At 37.2% G+C, this 23,104-nt stretch overlaps 1 protein-coding gene across 1 annotated transcript in view; it reads left to right on the top strand.

The window, feature by feature from the left end:
* The window catches only part of LOC150104642 (uncharacterized), a 43,206-nt gene extending 23,408 nt beyond the window's left edge, over positions 1-19,798 (top strand). The window contains exons 2-3 of the mRNA XM_090395600.1: positions 18,052-18,367; positions 18,492-19,798. Coding sequence (XP_090251726.1) covers positions 18,111-18,367; positions 18,492-18,828 — 594 coding nt within the window. The 5' untranslated portion in view covers positions 18,052-18,110 and the 3' untranslated portion in view covers positions 18,829-19,798. The remainder of the gene's footprint in view (positions 1-18,051; positions 18,368-18,491) is intronic.
* Positions 19,799-23,104: the final 3,306 nt, after the last annotated feature.

The following is a 23,104-nucleotide window of genomic DNA, read 5'->3' as shown; positions in this document are numbered from 1 at the left end:
CAAGCTATTTTAAACCTGGTTTTACTCCATTTCCCAAGTAAGCAAACAGACAAGCAAGTCAAGTTTGCGCTGGCAAGTGTTGCAAGTCTAGCTGACCCTGCACGTAGTGCAAGACCACGGCAACTCATGGTAAAAGTAGAATAAGCTCTGATCACTAATCTTAATATTTACCCTTAATGCAAAGCACATCTCCTTTGTATTAAAGGCAAGGGGCCACAACCCAGACCGGTTTCGACCTTTATTGAGGTCTCATCAGTGGGAGCCAGGCTAGAAATACCAAGATTTTAGTAATACAGAGCTTAATTTTATTTAATAAGGTTAAAACAACTTATGGTAACTTGTTCTGGTAAAATACTTATAAGCTCTGTATTACTAAAATCTTGGTATTTCTAGCCTGGCTCCCACTGATGAGACCTCAGTAAAGGTCGAAACCGGTCTGGGTAGTGGCCCCTTGCCTTTAATACAAAGTATCATACATCTCCTCCAGGAGATGTGCTTTGCATTAAGGGTAAATATTAAGATTAGTGATCAGAGCTTATTCTACTTTTACCATGAGTTGCCGTGGTCTTGCATTACGTGCAGGGTCAGCTAGACTTGCAACACTTGCAGGCGCAAACTTGACTTGCTTGTCTGTTTGCTTACTTGGGGAATGGAGTAAAACCAGGTTTAAAATAGCTTGGTATCTTTAACATTTGTCATCGTAGAATTTATGCCGATAAGAAAAAAAAACTGAAACTGTTCAAATGACTCTTGATAACTTCTTTTGATAAAAAAAAATTGCAGTAATAATGTAGGTACAAGTATTTATTAAACATTTACTTGCCATTCATTTTTTATCTTTCCTAAAAGAGTACCATATAAAATGAATTATTAATACAGCAATCGATCATGGCCGAATTGTCATTTTTACCATTGATTATTAGATTTGATTAATGTGATTTTGATATACACGGTAACATCGAGGGATTAATTAACCGCATTAATTGAGGGATACCTGTAAAGTGTTTTTTTACCATTCCCTAGGCCATTGTGATCCAAATTCTCTGACATAGAGCTGTTAAAATTTTAACTGCCTCTTCTCTCAGGGCTTTGAGCAGCTCAAAGGTTATTCCATCCAGGGCCGAATTTAGACTTGCTGAGGCCCTAAGCTATACAAAACCCAGAGCCCCCCCCCCTACTGTTTTAAATTACATCAGCTGGTCTTTTTGTTTTTTTATTTGAGGCCCCGGCAGATTGCGAGGCCCTAAGCTGTAGCTTTTTTAGCTTATATGTAAATCAGGCACTGATTCCATCTCCTACTGGATGGTGCTTTCTTACTGGATATCTGTTGCAGTGCCCACCTCACTTCACTGTCCAGTGGTAATAGCTCTTACGTATAATCCTGCTCTTCAAATTTCTCAGTAATTTTGGAGACCTTTCTGTAAAGAGCTTCTGTATACTCTTTTCATCTTTCTTTGATGTCTGCAGCTTCTGTAAGATATCCTTTGTTTACTTTTCAATATTGTCATCTTGGCACTGAACTTCCCTGTCAGTTCCCTGATCTTTTTGAAAAGATCTCTTGTTTTTCCTTTCTTGTTTTGGTCTTCTATTTGTTGGCATTCCTGGTTAAAGTATTTTTCCTTGTTTCTTCTGGCTTGTCGTTGAAACTCTGCATTCAAATGCTGTACTTCCTGTGGCCTTCATTTTCCTCCTTTCCTGAATGGTTTTGATGGCATTTTATGACAGCCATTTAAACTTCTTCTTCTTACAAACTGTTGGAATATTCTTCTTTGCTTGTGTTTTAATTATATCTTTAATCTCTTCCCATAGTTCATCTGGTTCTCTTTCACACAAATTGAGTCTGTTCTGTATGTTCTGTATACTAATATTGTATTCAGCTGGTATGTTTCCAAGATTATATCTGATCGACTTTTGTATTGTTTTCAGTTTCTGTAATTTCACATTTATCGTAGTCACTAATAACTCATGGTCTGTTCCACAGTCTGCACCTGGAAAAGTCTTGACAAGACTGAATTGCACTTCTCCATCTTCTTTGTCCAAGTATATAATCAATTTGATTTCTGTATTGTCCATCAGGTGATATCCATGTGTACAATCTTCTTTTGTGCTGTTTAAACAGGTGTTAGCAACAAACAAAGAATTCTCTGCACAAAACTCAACTAGTCTCTTCCCTGCAGTGTTACGAATACCTAAACCAAAACGACATGTTATTCCTTGTTCCTCAGTCTCTCCCACTTTTGCATTCCAATCTCCGATAAGTAGTCGTATGTTTCACTTATTCCAGTGATTTTGGGATGAATAAACTCGATTAGCGAAACTATTTCATCTCCCTTATTTCTGATACTTGTGGCATTTGCAAACACACACAGTAATTCATTTTTAGGTCTATAACCAGTCAATAACTAGTGAATTTTCCACTACAACTGCCCAATCAGCTTTATCACCACTTACTTACCATATATATCTACTCAGTCTCAACTTCCCCTACCTATATTGTAACATACTCCATCTCCATACACACATTCACTGCCACTTTCAACATCCACTCTCCCTATCCATCTGGACTACCCCCATTTCCTTGTACCTCTTGCATTCCTGTCCTCTCTTTATCTCTCACACTACTAATATTTTCACTGCCAAGCACTTTTTTCTCTTCATTACCACTCTCTTGATTTTGCACTTCTTTTGCATGCATCACACACACGCACACTACGCGTCCATCCAACAAGACTTTATCCAGTGCACTCATTCCAAAGTCATTCAAATGCAACCCATCACGTCTGTATAATTTCATTCTTCTCTCAAATACATGCTATAGGTCCACAAAGTGTACTCCCTTTTTCTCGGACAGCTCTGCTAGCATATATTTATGATTATGACTCCGTCGCAACTCATCACTGTCATACTTCAGCAACACGCTGACAACTTTTCCCACCACACTCTTATCTTTCACTCTTCTCAATAATCCCTTGATATTCGCCTTCACATGCTCCTTATGTCCACTTAGATGATTTGTTCCCACAATCACCACTAACTCTCTTGCTTGTTTCTTCCTCATGTCCAATGCCTGAATTATCCTACTCATTCTCCTTCCTGGATAGCAGACCTTATGGACTCTCTCTCTCTAACTATGGAATCTCCATATGCTGCTATCCTGGAATCACTCGTCACTCAATTATTTTTTTTCTTTTATTCTATTCTCTTGCACACTTTAATTAGTTTCTACTAAATGTCTAACATCGCTTCGCTTATTCCTCATTTAATTTTTCATTTTCAATAACTGTTTCATCAAATCTTGCATTCCAACAGTTTCGCTCTCTGTCACCTCCCACAATCTTGCTACCTCTTGTTCTGTCACACCTTACTTCCATTTCCTCATTCATACTTTCTTTCGTTCCCTTATCACTAACTTTCGCTGTCACATTCTTACATTCTTTCACTCCCTCAGTTTCACTAGCTTTTGTTTCATTTCCATTTCTTTCATTTATGCCATCTTCTATCTTTTCAGTCTGTTTTTTTATTCATTGCCTTGTGGTCTAATAATATATCTGATATAGTATTGCCTCTACAATAACTGCCCTACAAATCCATGCTTTCTCTCATCTCCCGTTCATTCTCTCTCTCTCTCTCCACAAACACATCTCTTGCACTCTGCCATGCACATATATTACACTCACAACATTGAATCGGTTTTGAAAAGTATGTTGTTAATGCCACTTGATTTTTGTAGTGCTCGCCTAGTCACATTGGTTGATGCCTGCATGGATGACCTCTTAAGTACTGCCATTGTTATATTTAAAGAAGGCAATTTCAACTAATAAATCATGCAGAAATCATCCCCAAAATCACACAGACATGCTTTGTTATCAAAAATAAATAGTCATCATCATCATCAAATTCCTGCCAGGTACCCTCAAGGGGTGTACAGGATATGACAGCACTACTTGAAAAAATTACATCATTACTAACTTCCTATCTACAATTTTCCTCCAAATCAGTCTGTTACTTGTCAAGACTCCAACATTATCAGATCTTATATTTCTATCGTCTAAGGCACTTTGTACCGTATCAATCCACCTATATATTGGTCTTCCTCTGGGTCGTTTTCCTGCCAACCTGGCAGAGAACACTTGTTTTGCTAATCTTTCCTCTCCCATTCTATTTAAGTGACCATACCATCTGAGATTAGCTCTGCTAACGCATTCCTGGATGCTGACAATGTCAAGTTCTTTCCTAATATCCTCATTTTTAATATGATATTGCCATTGATGCCATCTGTTCATGCCTATAATCTTTCTCAAGACTCTCATATCTGCGGTCTGTAGTGTTTGTTCAAGTGTTTTACTTCTGACCCAGCTCTCAGATCCATAAGTTAAAACTGGTTTGAACACTGTCTTGTATACAGCTAATTTAGTGTTCCGACTAATTTCTTTCTTATTCCATATGAATTTATTCAATTGACTTCCCACGATACCAGCTTTGCTGATTTTGTTGTCTATTTCTATATTTAGTTTACCATCTTCACTAAAAATTGTGCCTAAGTAGCTGAAATGTTTTACTTGTTCCACAGGTTCTCCATTCACAACACAGTTGACATTTTCAATGATTCTGCCTATTTTCATTGTCTTTGTCTTTTTATTGCTGACCTTCATACCATATCTATTACAACAGCTATTCAATTTAGTCAGAGAATCTTGCAGACTTATAGCGGATTTATTTAGAAGTATAACATCATCCGCATAAAGCAAAGAGCTGACATTAACATCTCCAATTTTGATATCAGGTTTAATACCACATTCCTTCATAATGTGATCCATATAGATAATGAATAACAGAGGGGATAATGTACATCCTTGTCTCACACCAGATTTAACATTAAACCATCTTCCTGTACTTCCTTCAATTCTAACTGCTGACTCACAACTCAAATAAAGACTAAGTATTGTGTGATATAATGCCCCATTGACACCATATAACTGCAGCGTATTGAATAGCTTCTCTCTTGGCACCTTGTCATATGCCTTTTCCAAATCAACAAAACTTAAATACAGATCTTTGTTATATTCCCATGCTTTCTCGACTATTTGTCGTAAAGTGAAGATCTGATCCTGACAGCCTCTATTTGGCCTGAATCCAGCTTGTTCTTCACCAAGCTTTTCTTCCACAATTCTTCTCAACTGTTTCTCAAGTATGCTTGCATAGATCTTGCCAGGAACACTCAGTAGGGAAATACCTCTGTAATTCTCACATTCAGTTTTATTTCCCTTTTTATATATGGGTACTATGAGAGCTCTACTCCAATCATCGGGAATTCGTCCCTCTGTCCAGGCTTTCTGAACTATGCAGTGCAGCCACTGTAAGACTCTTATACCACCATACTTCAGCATTTCTGGTCGAATATCATCTACTCCTGCTGCCTTTCCACATTTCAAGCCTTTGATGGCTTTTTCTACTTCAAGTATGGATATGTATTCCTGACTGCATGCCTGGTCAGTGTTTTTTATCACTGTGCTGTCATCACTGCTTGTTTCATTTAGCAGTTTTTCAAAGTAATTACTCCATACTTCAAGGATATCTTTTTCTCTTGTTTTCATGTCACCTTTATCATCTCTAATTCTTTTTAGAGCACTCTTTCCTCCATTCCTAAGCTTCTTCAACAACCTCCAGAATATTTTGCCACCTTCTTGATATTTATTTTCTATATTCTTGCCAAAGTCCTCCCATGACTTTTGTTTAGCTAGTTTTACACACTGTTTAGTTTTCTTACATTTGTCTCTGTATTCTGTAAGAGTAAAAGCTGACTTATTTGCCAGGAACTTTTGATATGCTTTCTTCTTTTCCTTCACTGCCTCTTTAACTTCCTGTGTCCACCAGGGAGTTCTGATTTTTTTATCTTTGCACACAACCTCACCACATGCCTCTCTGGCAGAATCAATCAATGTTTCCTTCAGAGTTTGCCACTGAATCTCCAAGGTTTGATTCCTGTTCTCAAACTCTTTCATTTTCTTTTCAATAATATTTCTGTATTTTAGTCTACAGTTTACATCTGAGAGCTGCTCAACTTTTATTCGCTTTAAAACTTTCTTGCATGTTATTCTTTTCAATATGAAATTCAATTTCAAATCCTCTGTACACTCTGGTGTCCTGCACAAGGGAGAAAACATCACTATCAACAATAACATAGTCAATGAGACTTTTCTTATTCCTAGCCTCTTCTCTCCATGTGAATTTGTGCACATTTTTATGTTGGAACATGGTGTTAGTAATAACCAGTCCATGTCCTGAGCAGAAATCCAACAGATATTTGCCATTATTATTAGCTTTGCTCTTTTCTCCAAATTTTCCCAAAATATTTTTGTATGTCTCACAATCATTTCCTACTCTACTATTTAGATCCCCAACAAGGACCAACTTTTCCTTTTTCATTGTGTCAGTTGCTTTTTCTAAAGCCTCAAAAAATTCCTCCACTTCTACCTTAGTAGAACCTTCTGTGGGACCATAGGCACAAATAAGTCTCATTGTCCAGTTCCCCATTCTCATATTTGCCCACATTACTCTACTTGAGACTGACTGCCATTCAAGAAGATTAGCCTCGTATTTTGTGTTGAATACTATGGCTACTCCTTCTTTTCCTTTTTTGTTATTGCCTGAATATAACATTTTGTATTTATTGCTCAGAAAGATCTCACCAGTTTTGGTCTTTTTTGTTTCAGTCACCCCTATTATGTCGATCTGGTACTTATCTAATTCCTCAGCTAGCTCCATTTCTTTGCCATTCAGGCTTCTTACGTTGATAGTACCGATCTTTAACTCTGGTGATGTTGAGTTGGGGTTTGTTTTCAGATTTGTTCCAGTAGCTGACTTTTCGCTGTTCGCCCTGGTTCCCTGGCGAAAACAACGGGGGCCTTGTTTAACCGGGTGACGCCCCAGCCGGCATGAAATTTTGTCATGTTGTACCATCATTTTTTATTTTGGTTTAACCAATAAGAATACAATTTGGTCGGCTAAATCCCAAATTGCCAGCCCATCCTCGTTCGTTCAGTATCAAAGTAGATACCCAACAGGGTGCACCACGAGAAGGTGAGGATTGGACATTAGGTCAGAAGCCCTGGTCGGTTCTCCGCATTCCTTTAAAGGCTATGTGGAGGTCTCCTCTCAGTTATACAGCTTTGACCCTTAAGCACCACCCAAAAATAAATAGTACAACACTAAAATTCATGAAATATTGTCAATTATCACTCAAAATAGCACTTATCTTTTGGGAGCTCTTTCCAACATTACACAACTCACAGCCCTCTAGTGGTCAGTTTTTCACTTTGCCATCCATACGGATGGCAAACTGAAAAAAAAAAAGAACTTTTTTTAAGTCAAGTGTCAGAAAGGGAGATGTGACTCTTCATTGGAAACATGATTACTCTTGCCGATGGTAACGCACTAGCAAAATCTAAACTAATTCCACTAAAATCAGGGAGATAAAACACCAAATTCCCAAAATCAATGTTGACAGAAGACTCCAAACATGACATTTTAGAGCAGTGGTTGCCAAAGTGGTCGATATCAACCCCCAGGGGTCGATATAACATTGTTAGGAGTCGATTAGGGCTCAGAGGTTGATTGGGGGTCGATAGAAAAATATAAGATATCATTGTTCGGGTAATATTTAATTCAGTTATTTTCAAAATTTAATGACATACAGACCCGTCTACAAGGTAAAGATATCAAACTCGATTATTCAAGCTCGGATGATTCTTTTAGGCTTCCTAGCTAAATTAGCCTTATTTAAATCATCATTGTTACGAAAAGATTTTCAGTACTCTTCAAATCTACGGCAATTGGAAGTAAAAGATGACGACTTAGAAATATACACAAAACATCTTCAAAATTTGAGCAATGATTTTAAATTGCGCTTTGCAGATTTTAAAAACATTCACATTCCAGATTGGGTTATCACGCCATTTTCTGCAGATATTGAAAATATCGAATGTAACTTACAAGATGAACTTATTGAATTGTCAGTTGATCTTGAAGCTAAGACGCTGTTTAAAAATAGGACATTAAGTTACTTTTGGACGAATATAAATGTTGTAGAAAAATATCCAAAACTTTCTAAAGTGGTACTCCTCTTTTTGCTTGCATTTCCAAGCTCGTACATTGTGGTTGAAACTGGTTTCAGCCATGTTAGTTCCATTTTAACAAAACAAAGAAATAAGCTAGATATAGAATTCCGGGTCAATTTAAGGCTGAAACTAATTTTGAACCCAACATTGCTAATCTTGTCAAGAGTCACGAAGCACGGCCTTCACATTTAGAACTTTAGTAAATTGTACTAAGTTAATAAAAGTCTTATTTTCATATATATAAGGAAGATTGTATTATTGTTATTTTGTTATCAAAATTAAATTTTATATTTTATATATTATTTATCCCTCCTATGAAATAAGTAATGTTAAGAAGAACGTCAAAAACAAAAAGTATCCCTTTGAGGTTAAGCCAATATAATAATATATACTATATTATGCATACAATAAACACTGTAACTATAAAATAAACAATCTGAAAACTCACAGAAGCGTCTTTTTTGCTTGTCCTATTATAATTACGTAATAGTAAAATAGAGGGGGTCGATAAAAACTCAAGGAACTCTTGAAGCAGTCGACGGTCAGAGAAGTTTGGTGACCCCTGTTTTAGAGGAATGAAAATTAATACGGATGATACGAGAACATATAGAAACTGCAATAACTGCCCTAATGCTAAACTGACACCACTCACATTTTTACCTGTCCCAATTACAGTAGCCTTCCAAGCAATAAACCCTAATCCTGAACAACGGCTCTATACGAACAAAATCAACAAAGCCAAAGCAGTTCAAGGAGCACATGGAAATATCTAAGACAAGACAACAACAGAAAGGGAAATATTGGTGAATAAAAAAGAGAAGATTAGATTTGAGTATACCATTTAAAACTAAACTCATTACTCTTTCTCCTTCTTCCACCTCGACAGCCAGCTTCTCAGGATCTAGTTTACTATAGAAAAATAAAATGTCTTTTTAGACATACATACATACATAAACACACAAACCCTTGTTAACAGAGCCTCCAACTTCTGTTCCAATCAGAAGTATTCCATGAGGGGGGGGGATGTAAAGGAGTTGTTAGACAAAGCAGAACTGAAGAGGGAGAAGATGAAGATTGTAAGTCTCCTGCTGCATTATGATAGAGGCAAACCGAGAAAAAGGAGGACATTAGTAGGAAATGAATCAGTATGTAGGAATGCAGAAGGAATGATATAGGATTTGTGGATCTGCAGTCTGTGTTTGACAGAAAGAAGGATTTTTGTGTAATGGTGATGGACTGCACCTGAATTTGCACTTCAGCACCGAATTTTCTGAAGCGCAAATTCAGCAAAACTTGAGCAATTAGAGCATATGCAGGTGTGTGTGTGTATGTGAGTGAAGGTATTCATGAGTTGAGCGAGTGTGACAATGACCAAGTGTGGAATCAAGTTTATCAAGCAAAAATATTGAATAGCACAGTCAGATCAGGAAGTAAGGTTGATTGGAGTCCTAAAGGGATGCTGCAGTTTCTGTATACTAATGCCAGAAGTATCAGGAACGAGAGCAAGAGAGAGAGAGAGAGGGAGGAGTTTTTGGCATTGGCTAGTGCAACTTCACCAAAAGTTATAGTCATTAGTGAGACTGGCTAACAGCAGATGATATATAAATTAAAGATGCCAAGAAATTATATTCTTGTTTTCATTCTTGTACAAGAAATTATATTCTTGTACATCAGAAAAGATAGCCAAAGTATTGATGAAACATGGCCTATGCACCACATTCATGTTAAACTAGCAACTCTGATCTGCTCACTTAAGGATAAACTTTATCCTCTACCCTGGAGTGTATGAAGTTCCCTGTGACTTGGTCTGCTATGGGCAAACAGGAAGATCAGTTAACAAGTGCCTGGAAGAACATAAAAAAATATATTCTCTACTATTACTATGGCATGTCAGGACTAGCAACCCATGCATTGGACACTCTTTCACACATTCATTCATTTCCCATTCAGCAGTAGTTATAGATCTGAAAGATTATTTTTTTAAGTCAGCCATTGCTTTGAAGAAGTCTAACCTAAACAAATATGGTTGCATTAATTTGCCAAGACTTTGGGAAACCCATAAGAGCAACTTCCACATAGCTTTTTTTTTTTTTTTTTTTTTTGTCCATTACAATTTTATTGTTTCACATACTCACTGTCATGTATACTAGCTGTGTTGTGTTCTGATGATGCTGATTCGAAATTCAGCGAAATATATAAGCAGTTAATAAAAACATCTTTTGATAAAATTGTTTGGTGTTGTTAATGCTGTTAAGAGTAAGTCATGAAATGTTCAGAGATCTAATTAGGGTTTTCCATGTCTGGAAGTATTAAACCTTGGTTCCTGTTAAGGTTATCTGTAGAGCGTACGACTGTGGCTGCTTCTTTAAACATTCGAGAGTGGTAGTCTTCTTCTATGTAAGGGGTACAGCTTTTGTCCCACTCAATGATGTGGTTTGTTATGGAGAAATGTGATGACAGGCCTGATATGTCTTGTCTGTTGTTTTTAACATAACCAGTGTGTTCCTTCTGTCGAATCTTGAGGCTTCACGAAGTCTGGCCAGTGTAACTTGAACCACACGAGCATGGAATAGTGTAGACTCCAGCATACTTATAGAAAGGATGGTATCTTTTGGAGATCGTAGTAGTTTACGAATTGTTTCTATAGGTTTGAATGTCACTCTTATTTTGTGTGGCCTGAGGAGATTAGCGAGCTTGTTAGAGATACTGCTCACATACAGAATGGCGATTGTTGTAATATATTGAGTCTTCTCGTTCTCTTTGTGGTGGCTCAGAGAAAAGGATTTTGTTGACGAGTCTTCATGGGTAGCCATTCGAGGCGAGGTTATTAGATATCAATGTTAATTCATCTTGGAGGTCCTTTTCATCTGTTGTAATGCGGACAGCTCTTTTCTTTAGTATGTGTACTATGTTAAGTTTGTGAGAAATGTGGTGAGGAGCTGAAATGTAGATAGCGTCCTGTATTCGTAGGTTTCCTGTAGACTGATAGGTTCATAAGGCCATTAACTTGCTTCTTAATTAAGATGTCTAAGAACGGTAGTTGTTTGTCTTTTTCAAGTTCTAGAGTAAATTTAATAGAATGGTGAAAGGAGTTGATTTTATTGAGAAAATCAATTAGGTCATCTTTGTTGTGATTCCATACAATGAAGATATCATCTACCAAATTAATAGGTTTAGGATTTATTTGGATAGAATTTTATTTTCGAGATCTTCCATAAATAGTTCAGCACAAGAACACACAAATAGAGATAATGAAGTTGTTATTCCACTTTATAACAAATCACATCATTGAGTGGGACAAAAGTTGTACCCTTTACATAGAAGAAGACTATCACTCTTGAATGTTTAAAGAAGCAGCCACAGTCACATGCTGTACAGATAACCTTAACAGGAACCAAGGTTTAATAAGTCATGAAATATTCAGTTGTTTGCTGATGATGTGAAATGAGGTAATTAATGCTATACAGAGCTTGCAGGATGATTTAAATAGGCTGTCAGTATGGGCAATAGATAATGGGTCTCAGTTTAATGTGGAGAAATACAAAGTTATGCATTATTGGATAAGTAGATTACAAGCTGTGTACCACATTGGTGGAACTGTTCTTCAGGAAACAGATGAAGCTAGAAAACATTTGGGAATAAGGTAGACAGAGAGTTAAAGTTTAGAGGAGGACAGATTGCTAAAATAGCTCATAAGATTACTTGACTATTGAAGAACACACAAGTAGAGATAATGAAGTTGTTATTCCTCTTCATAAGGCCTTGATATGTCCACATCTGGATTACTGTGCTGAAATCTGTCCCCTGGGTTTCTTGGGGATGAGGAAATGGTGGAGAGGATTCAAAGGCGAGTGGCCTGGACTGGGAACATTCCATCTCACTGGAATATTTCCAGTGAGAATAGATTGAGGGTATGTGGATTGCAGAAGTTGGTTGATAGGAGAAAAAGAGAGGATATGACAGAAACATATAAGTTGCTTAAAGGGTTTTATAGGATTGATGCAAAGGGAATGTTTCAGCACTTGGGTAGTGGGGCTAGAACAAGAGGTCATCCCTGTAAGTTGAATAAAGGTGTGGTTAGTAGGGCTATGAGGACTGGATTTTTTTCTTTGGAGAGAGAGAGAGAGAGAGAGAGAGATGTGAATGAGTGGAATGGGTTGCCAGAGTCAATTGTGAGTGCTTTGTCTGTTAATGGGTTCATGAAGAGCTATGATAGATTGTGTGGATAGTTTTGGTCGAAAACTTCAGACTACATTGGGTTACGAAGACTCCTTGGAGGTGCTAGTACAATGATAATAATAATTAATAATAATAGCTGAAATCTTCTTTATTTGCCATACCCCTCCTGTCCGGTAGCTACAATGCCAAAAAGATTAACAAAATAATTGTTCCTCCTGTCACTTCATCTCCTTTTCAATAGAAAAAATACCCAGAACTGTATAGAAATCCAATTTCTATACAGTTCTGCTTTTGAACATCATGTGAAGCTAGCTGCCATTATTTGCTCTCTGAAAGATCATTTTCCCTCCCCTCCTTGTTCCAGGTGTTAATGAGGTTCTTTGTTCTTGTAGCCTGTAATATTATGGACACACTGGGACATATGCCAACACAACTTGAAGAATACAAGAAATATACCTGCTACTATGGTCATTTAAGTCTAGTTGCAGGGCTAGCTCTACCGACAGTGTAAGACGTGCACAGGGTGACAAGTTTTTTGCCAAAAAACTTGTTAAAAAATAAGGTAGAAGGGGCAGCAAAATATGCTACTGCATGGGGCGACTATACGGAAAATGGCAGCGAAATATGCTACTGCACGGGGCGGTAAAATTCCTAGGGGTGGCCTTGTCTAGCTGATCATGCCTCAGACACCTTACACATAATAAAGTGTGTGTGTGTGGGGGGGGGCTACTATGCTTCACCATAGAGGAAAAAACTGCCCAAGATTTAGGAAGCATTAATTTTTAGACCTTGTGCCCAACCACTAGCACCCATAGATTGTGTTTGTCTTAGGACTTTGGGCAAACAGTAACATCATCCATTTATTGTTTGTGTGTGTGTATGTTGTATCCCCAGTGATGTCTCTGTGACAAAAACAAAATACTGGAACTACTAAACCTATGTTTAATTATTTCATTGTGCTGTTTCATTCCTTAAGGCTAATTATGAGCTTAAATGTACTTCAGCCTTAATATACATGAGAGGTCTAAATTGTGACTGTAAGACAAAGAGAGTGAAAGATAAAAGGGAAAGAAATACTGACCATGCAATTTCCTATTGAATTGCTGATTGCAGCAGTACAGAAAATTTGGTGGGGAAATCAGCTTATGCTTCCTATTTGACCCATCAATGTTTTTAGACTTAACTTGAATATCCATCCAGCAATGAAGTATTATGGTACCCACTGTTATGTGGGTGACAGTCATAATGAGGAAGGTGAAATCAGACTGAAAATAAGTTGGCCCAAAGGCTGAGAGAACTACTGTGTTCAGATGTGGTCATCTGGTGATGTGGAGATGGTGAGTTAAAAAAGAACTATTAGATGATGATATCTAGTCTGTGAAATTTTGCATATTCCATAGGTCAGGTATGATCTTGATCATCTTGAAGATGTCTTCATGGTTTTTTTTATTTTTATTTTTTTATGTTGGGCCCATACACAGGAGGTTGATTGGTCAGCCTATAGTACATTAGTACCGTGTATACCTGGGCGGTGGGTTGGGAAAGGAGGAATTTGTTTACATTTGATTTGAATGACTTTAAATTGTATTCGTTGGGAAACACAGCAGGTGGGAGACTGTTCCACAGTGCAGTAGTTGCAGGGATGAAGGAAGAGGAAAAGAAATTTGTTGTTTGTTTCTAGGTGTACTGTGAAGGGATGTTGTGCAGCAGCTGCACATGTTCCAATGAGCTTAGTACTGAGCGGGGGAATTATTGATGTTATTTCGGATGAGCATTTCTCATGGGAATATTTGTAGAATATACTTACTGCAGAGACCAAACGTCTGTGTGAAAGTGGGGGGAGAGAGAGTTGGTAAGGGATGGATCATTGATAAGTCTAATTGCCCTCCTCTGTATTGAGTCCAGCATTTTTTGAGAGCTTTTAGGGGCCCACCCCCATATGTGGGAGCAGTATTCAATAGTTGGACAGATTTGTGACTTCTATGTTAGTAGCTGTTCAGGGGTGAAGTAACGTCTTGAGTGGAAGAGAAATCCCAGTTTTTTTGAGGCTGAGGATGCAATGTTTGAGATATGTTTGTGCCAGGAGAGGTTTGATGTGAGGGTGATTCCGAGGAGTGAGATCTCAGGCTGTCTGGAAATTTGGGTATCGTCGAAAAGGATACTGGGAAAAAGTTGTTCTTTTTTATGGGAAATAGTACAGAACTGGGTTTTGTTGGCATTGAAATTTATGAGGTTATCCGAACCCCCATTATAGGATGGCTTGGAAATCGGAGTTGAGGGTGGTGGTTGATGTTCTGTAGGATGAGGTGAGTTGTGTAGGGTAAGACTTATCAAATGCAAGCGAGGAGTGTAGTGTGCTGTCATCTGCAAAACTGTGTATTGGGTTGGAGGTCAATTGCAGTAGGTAGTTGATGTACAACAGGAACAGGGTTGGTGAGAGGACAGAACCTTGTGGGACCCCAGCATTAATTGAGTGGTGCGAGGATAGGGAGCCATCCACCATCACACTCAGTGTGCATCTAGACAGAAAACTGGCAATCCACCTACAGAAGACCTGGGTCAGACCGAATTATGGTAGTTTGCCTAGTAGGCCTTTGTGCTAGACCCGGTCAAAGGCTTTGGAGATATCTAGTGCAACCACTTGAGATTCGCCAGACCTCTCCATAGCATTTGTCCAGAGATGGGTGACATATGTGAGTAGATCTCCTGCTGATCGGCAGTGACAGAATCCATACTGGCGGTCATTTATTTGGCGAGTGTCTTCAAGATAGTGTAGGAGGTGGGAATTGATGATTTTTTCCATTACCTTTGGGACTGAGGTAAGCAAGATAGGGCAGTAATTGGATGGCAGTGACTTGTCACCCTTCTTGGAAATGGGCTGAATATAGGCCAATTTCCAGTTTGTGGGATAGATTCCAGTGGAGTAGGAGAGTATATATAGGTGACATAGAATAAGGGTAATTTCTGGAGCACAATTTTTCATAACATTTGGGGGAATGCCATCGGGGCCAGGAGACTTTTTTGTGTCCAATTGGGACAATATTTTTCTGATTTCATCCTGGCAAAAGGATATAGGGGCATTGTATGTTGGGGTGTCTGAAATGGTTGGGGAACATTTACCATTGTTAGTTATGCATGCATTTGAAGCAAAGTATGAGGCCAGAAGATTGGCTTTTTCTGTGGGTGATGAGGCAGTTGAGCCATCAGGGTGTGCTAGGGGTGGGAATAGTGTTGGACAGAAGTTGCGGCCAATTGCTTTGGCAAGAGACCAAAAGGCTCGGCTGCTAGTTTCCTGCTTTTTACTCTTTCGAACTCTGTTTTGGATGAATTGATTCTTTTTTTTTTTGCATCTATTATGGGCTTCGGTGTAAGCTTTGAGGGAGGATGAGGGTTCTTGATTTCAGCCAGGGTTTCGTTAGGGAATGGCAGTTCAGAGTGTTGTGTGGAATGTACATATTCATGCCGGTGAGGATTACTTTGGTAATAAGCTCGGTGCATATGTTTGGGTTGGAAAGCCGGAAGCAATAGTCCAACCATGGGAATGCGGCATAGAAGTTGCAGAGGCTGTCCCACTTGGCACTGTTATAGTGCCATACTGTTGTATGGGAGTGTCTGTGTAAACGTTGTTGCATGGGAGAGGAGATGAGCACTAGGTTGTGTCAGAATTGCCCAGGGGGCTCACTACTTTAACTGTGTATTTGGAGGGGTCATTGGTGAGGAAGAGATCTAGGGTGTTTGGGGAGTGGTTTGGGTTATCTGGTATTCTGGTTGGCATCTGGACAAGTTGTGTAAGGTCGTTGGTGCTGGCAAATGTTTCTGCATCTCTGCCTGCAAGATATGTACAACTGGAGGAGGAAAGCCAGCTAGTGTTGTGGATGTTAAAATCTCCTAGAAGGATGATTTAGTTGTTGGGAAAGTGGGATTGGAGAAAGTCTACTTTTAGGGAGAGGAAATTAAAGATCTCAGGGTTGGTTGCGTTGGGGGAGCGATAGAGGCAGCAGATGAATTGAACTGAGTGGGGAAGGGATATTTTCAACCAAAGAAGGTCAAAGTTAGGTGATTCTAGGTTAGGTGCTCTGCAAGGTATGTCTGAGCGGATGTATGTGCAGACACCACCCTTGGGGCAAACATTGTTGAAGAGTGAGTAGTTTGGGAGGTTGAGATAAGTGGTGTTGGGGGGAGGTGAGATTTGGGTTTCTGCCAGGAAGAGTAGGTGGAGTTTGGTAGACTGTAGGTGGTAGTGAACACTATTCAGGTTGAAGTTTAGGCCACAGATGTTGGTGAAGTGGATATGTAGGGTTTTGTGGGACGTTTGTTGGACTGCATGGGTCTTGCACATTTCCTATGCGGTGCCTGCCTGCCTGCTGGTCTCCATGGTAGCTACTACTGGCATCACTTGGTTTTTTCACTAGTTTATCTTGTCTGTAGTTGATGGTCCAACTGTCGTCACCATTTTGACGTTTTTCTTCGAGTTGTCTTTGTGCAAATGATAAGGCTGGTCGTGCACGTATGCACGATTGGGAGTCTTTGAACTTGTTGTTGATCGCTATTATTATTTTTGATGTGGTAAGTTCAGGTTATTCTCATGGCATGTGATGAGTGCATAGTATGGGCTACATTGGATGTTGTGGTTGAATCTTCAGTGTATTTGTTCAGGGAGAGATGTGATAGTTGTGTGGACAATAAGTGACACAGAAAGGCCCTCCCTAAATGAGTCCTTAGACTGTTGTTATCATCAAACCTCTATGGAGTCAAAAGACTCATCATGGAAGGTCTTGCTCTCATACACACTGCTAATACTGTTACTTAAATGCATTCCCTGTATCCACATTTTCAGACAATGAATTCCAATCACTTGCCATGCAAAAAACCTACTTCCCATTCCCCTTGTTCCCTCCTTATGCAATGCAAAGGGATATCCTCTTCTTATGAGTTAATCAAATCCAAGACCCTTGATCCTCGTGTACCCTCTGTTACATATACCTAAAAAAAAAAAAAGTTTTCCCTGAAAAATTCACTGTATTAGCCCCCAGATGCTGTTTCTTCATTCTATTTTATATAATTATACTTGAAATTGCCCATAATGATCACCCCTTTTCTTATTAACCAGGCCAATTTGCTTGTACTCACTGCCCTCTGAATTACCAGGTCTGTAGCAACACTAAGTGAATATTTCATCCTGTACACCTCCACCCCATACTCATATCCCCACCTTGCATAACTCCTCTGCTAACATCAACAGCATTCCTTCTCCCTTTCTGCCTGTCAGTGTTCATGAAAAACTACATATTCCTCTATCTGTATTAATTCCCTGTATTTTGAATACGTCTGGTATTCATAAACATACTATCTCATTTCTGGTTCTGTAACAAGTCCCATACCATACCTCTCCCCAGCCATTTGTCTCTATCATCACTGATCTTACACCTCACCCTAGACCTAAATATTGCTCCCACGTCAATGACCATATCAATCCTTTCTTGTACCACTCACACATCTACTCTTGTAACCATCATCCACACTTCTAACGCCTGTCCCTTTTCCTGGTCTGTGGAGGAGATTGCATAGTTGTAATCATTATAACTCACTACAAAATATAATGAACATTTTGTAGCGAGTTTTTATTTGTAATTTTTTTCTATTTCAACTTATGATATCTAAAAGTTTTTACTATATATCCATATTGTAAAGTAAATAAAACTACTTTATTAAGAAAATATTTTTGCATTGTAACTGAGAAAATTTTTTCTTTCAGAATTTCATTGTGATGTGATGAATACTTTCCTGTGTAGAAGATAGTAATATCGGACTGTCATGTCATTGAGCCTGAAAGAGCAGCAGCAGTTAAATTGCATATTTCACTGGTATTCAAACTGGAGTGATATTCAACGAGAGGAATTTTTTAAAACTGTAGGAAAAAGTACACGTTCTCTTGAGGATCTTGAAAGTGATCTACAGAAGTTAGCTGTTACAAAGAATTCTCCATCAGTTTTTAATTGTCAGCTAAACTTGATTTCATCTTGGTATAAAAATTGGACTTATCACACAAGAAGTATATTTATGGAAAATTTGCAAATGAAATAAAAAAAAAATTTTTTTTTTCTCTAAAATTATTCACATACTTTCCCAGTGAAAAATAGTTCAATTTTATATCTTTTTTATTTTCAGTGAATTCATTTTCTAGTCATCTTTTTGAATCAGAATGCCATATAGAGGTCCTCTAGGAAAACCTGATCAGTTAAATTATCTTGTTCAGTGGTTTCAGGAGTATAGCGATATGCAGAAAGATGATTTCCTTCATATTCTTATCAGTAAATTTTCTCCAAGTAATGCAAATACACTTTTAAATTCCATGGATAGTTTAGATGTCGGTGATAGACCACCAAGCATTTTTCAGTGTCGAATGAAATTGTTCCATGAATGGTTCGAAAATTGGAGTGATGAAGAAAAGGCTGAGTTGCTTGCACGATTAGATAGATTAGATGGGAAGTTTATGGAGAAATTTCATGAATCATTAGAAAATGCCCAATAATTAGTGAAATTAAAACAGATTGAATATTTGTATAAGTTTGCTTGTTAAGGTTACAGATTTGGTTACAATAGGTGTATTTAATTTCATACTTAAATTGTATTTCACTCTCTTTCTTGGAATATTGAGAAATGTGATGATATCACTTCCACTTTATACTACTTAATATAATATTCAAGTGAATTTAAATTTTGTAATAGTTTTAGTATAGAAACAGTTAATAATGGTGATATAAATACCAATGATGTTTCTAGGTTATCAAACAGTGCATTATTAAGAAAACTACTTGTGACAAAAAGCGATTCATGATTTCATTAGTTTATCTTGTTGTGATTATCTGAAACTTTTTGGGTTTATTTTATTTGCTCAAAATACTTCATTCCATTTTTAATATATCTTATTTTGGTTCAGGGATATAACTTTGTTAAGTGTTGTTAGGTAGCTTACAGTTTTACTTTTGATATAATTTTTAATGTTCTATAGAATTTATATATTTACTTTTTTTTATATTAACATGTTCTAATTTTAAAAAAAAAATCATAAACTAGAATTGTTACTTAATAGACTACTTATTGAGTACTTTTGAGTTGAATGCTGCTTTGTAAGGTTTATCTGTGATGGTGTTTGCAAATTTCTGCCAGCTTCCTAAAAGTGTACTGTTTTTATAGTATGAAAAATATATGGGTAATTTAGATGTTTGCAATAGATGGATGCCTTGGATAACTATGAAAATTCAAGCTTGATTGTTAGTATATCTTTATTGTGTTGTCAATGGATTTAAAGAAAATATTCTACTTGCATAAAAATGTTCTGATTTAAAATTAGTATTTAAAATTTGTGGATAGTAAAATTTAACCAGACATGTAGATTTTGTGCGTAAAAAAAAATATTGATTACTTAATGCATTTGCCTCTTATACAGCTTGACTGTTAAAGATTTTTGTCCTAACAATAAACAAAATTGGAATAACGATTATTGGTTTGTTGTTCAACTTGGAAATAGAAAGTATAAAAGTTAACCTGATGAAATTTGCTATTTCACTGGCTCTACTGTGAATTAGTGCTTAATTTGCATATTGTGAAAAGCATAGCAGATATAAAATATTTTAATTTTTAACATTCAGGATTGTTATCTGTTCATCTTGGTGTATTTTCAGGTCAGTAGTTTGAATAACTCCAAATTAAATGGAAACCAAAATTCTGTTCATGTTACTGTGTATTGTGAACCCATGGAAGTCCTGAATAAGGACTTCCATGGATTCACATTGAAAGTCCCCATCTTATACAGCCTGGCCTGTCATACTACATAAACCGCTTTCCTGTCTGCACTCTCTCCACTCACACCATCCTCTGTGTTCCCCAGCAACATCTCACTAAATATTCTATCCTGCCTTCTTTTACCTTGTACCATACAATTTCAAAACAGTCAGTGCCCTTCTTTCAAATTCCCTACCCTGAGAGGACAACACTCTACCACTCCATTTATTTACACCTCCCAGTGCTGTTGAAATATGATACTATAGCCTTCTATTTCTGTCAGTTACATTTCACTGATTCCAGTAATCTTTGGAAATTTCTGGAATTCTTCAGAGACAAATGTCTTAGGCAATATGTAGTTGAGCGAACACAAGGATCAAGAGTTATGAATTTAGTCCTAACATCATAAAATACTATTGAACTGAGGTGTCATCCTTGTACTCAGTTCATATAATCTTGACGTAAGATGTGAATATACTTGAAAAAATATCGAAGAAAGGAATTTATGTGGAATTATAAGGAAAATGATTATAAAAGTCTAAGAATTCAAACTGAGGAAGTGGATGGAAGAATTTATCTGTATGGGAGCTAGTTAAGAAACATTAATTAACACCAATGGCATTTGTATACCTGGCAAAATTAAGTGAAACATGGATGAAAGACTAGAGTCCTGATTAGGTGGAGTGATTTAGGGCACCTGTTGGTGGCCTATTTTTTGAATCTGCATCTGCTCTCAGAAATCAGCCTAATTTAAATATGGTTACATTAAACTTCCCAAAATATGGGAAACACTAATACTTGGATATCCCAGTTTACATCCTAGGGTACCTCCCACCTAATTAGGAATCTGGTCTTTTGCACATATGTTTAATTTAGTTTTGCCTTTGTGTGTATGTGTGTGTCACAAGTCTCATATTGTATTCCTTGACAATGTCACAGTGACTGAGACAAAATTTTGGAATAATTAATATTTTTAATTCTTTCTCAGTGCTCTTTCACTCCTTTAAGCCTTAACACGAGTCATTTTGAGACCTGATAGCATGGCTTCTCCAAATTAACTTTATGGTTAATCTGGTCTATAGAAGGCAAGAACATTAGTTCTGTTTCAACTGTTCTCTACAATTATTTAGTTCAGTGATATGGTTTGGCACAGTTATAATTGTGCTCTGAAGATGCTGGGTAGAAAACCAGGACATCCTCTTAAGAGATTCAATGATGACTTATAAGGCCAGAACAGGTGGCCACTTTAGGCCTAAATCCTTGATAGGCATGATGATAAATGTATTTCTTCCTCTTTTGCTGTTGTTTATACCATCGAGGAATATTATGAAAATAACAGTAAAAATAACCTTTTTTTTTTCTATTAATTTTCTGCTATTAAGTTTTTAGATTATTAATGACTTTTCTTCTAAATACAGACCAGAAAGAAAAATTGCTAAACCTGGCTTTGACAAACACCTGAAAAAGCAGGAAGCTACATTAAATTTTTATTAAATGTTGAAATTAACACCATGTATCAGCTCTAGTTATTTATCATATACGTTATGCCATATTTACCAGCTACAGGACTAGTTAGTATGACAAACTTAGAGATTGCTTGGAGCAGTGCCATGGCATGGGAAAATTCAAGGCCTGGATGTTGATAAAGCATAGTAGGTGGTAAAGGAGTTTGAGAGAAGTAATAGTAAACTGCTTACCTAGTATCTGGAGGATTAATTAAACTGGAATTATATGGATGAATGCCATTATTACACAGGAGCTTAAAAAAAAAATGTGATGGGTATCACAAATGGATATAGTTCCATTACATAAAGGAATCTCCAAGATTGAGGTAGCAAATTATTGACTGATCAGCATCTCAGGTGTCATCCCAAGTGATGATCCAGGGATCAAAGCTAAATAACTGAGAGTAGAATGCCACATAGTTTGCAAGGAATGTGGAGAATGGACCAGAGTTTCTTACTTGTTGTTTGGTCCTTACCATCTATAGTACGTCCCATCATTAAGTATCCATTTAAATATGAAAAACAAGCAAGAATGGGCTGACAAAGACAGCTAACAAAATTGTATTTTGTGTTAGATTAAACCACAGATAAATGTGATGTTGGCTTGAGCACTAGCTGGTTAAACAAAGTCCCTGCTGTTTTTTGTTCTAGAAAACCAAGATGAACAGTGAAGTAGCTACTGGAACATAATCAAACTCAACAAAATTAAGGATTAGTTTCTTTGGCATAAGAAGTGTCAACAGAAAAGATATGGAACTAGCAGAAAAATTTGGTGGACAAGTAATCAACATGCTCCATAATGTACATCAACTTATGTAGAGAGAACACAAAGAAATAGCATATTTATATTGTGAATTTTCTGAAAAATCATGATACACCTAAAATTGTTTAAAATAAGAAAGAAAAAGCTAAGCTATTTAATAGTGATAGAGCAGTTCTTTTTACTGCAGAATTTGGTGGACAGAGGTGATATTTAAGCTGTTGAAGGAAGTGGTGAATAAAATTTAAGAAGTTTTTGTTTGCATGGAGTGTGGTAAGACTGATTGGTTATGCATTGTCTTAGAGGGTGGCAAAACTGCAAACGGTGGATGAGTGTAGGAAGTGGTATGACAGACTTTGTATCGACTAGTGTTGACTTCCCAGGATGTTTCATGATTCCATGGAGGTAAAGATAACATAATATATATCACAATCAAGTCATTCTCTTTCAGAACATATATTTTGTAATGCATTATATTAAGGCTCATTACTTGGACTAGTAACTTTGACTTTTATTGAGATCTCTCAGTGAGAGCTGAACCCTGGAATATACTTAGGTTAAATCAATGCAGGAGTTATATATTTTCCATATACAAGTAGAAAAAAAATAGAGTATCATCATTCCATGTATAACTGTGGATGTTGTGTCAGCTCTACTCTTGGTAATTCACACCATAACCTCATTCATGTTTTTTTTCCCTGCATAATACCTTTCACTTACCCATATCAGGCTGATATCTCTTGACACACAATTCTCAG

Source organism: Typopeltis vanoorti, chromosome 7, assembly GCF_054136105.1.
Source record: "Typopeltis vanoorti isolate ZY-2024b chromosome 7, IOZ_Tvanoo_1.0, whole genome shotgun sequence".
Classification (NCBI taxonomy): domain Eukaryota; kingdom Metazoa; phylum Arthropoda; class Arachnida; order Uropygi; family Thelyphonidae; genus Typopeltis; species Typopeltis vanoorti.
The sequence above is the reverse complement of the archived record's forward strand: the minus strand, read 5'-3'. Positions and strand labels throughout refer to the sequence as shown.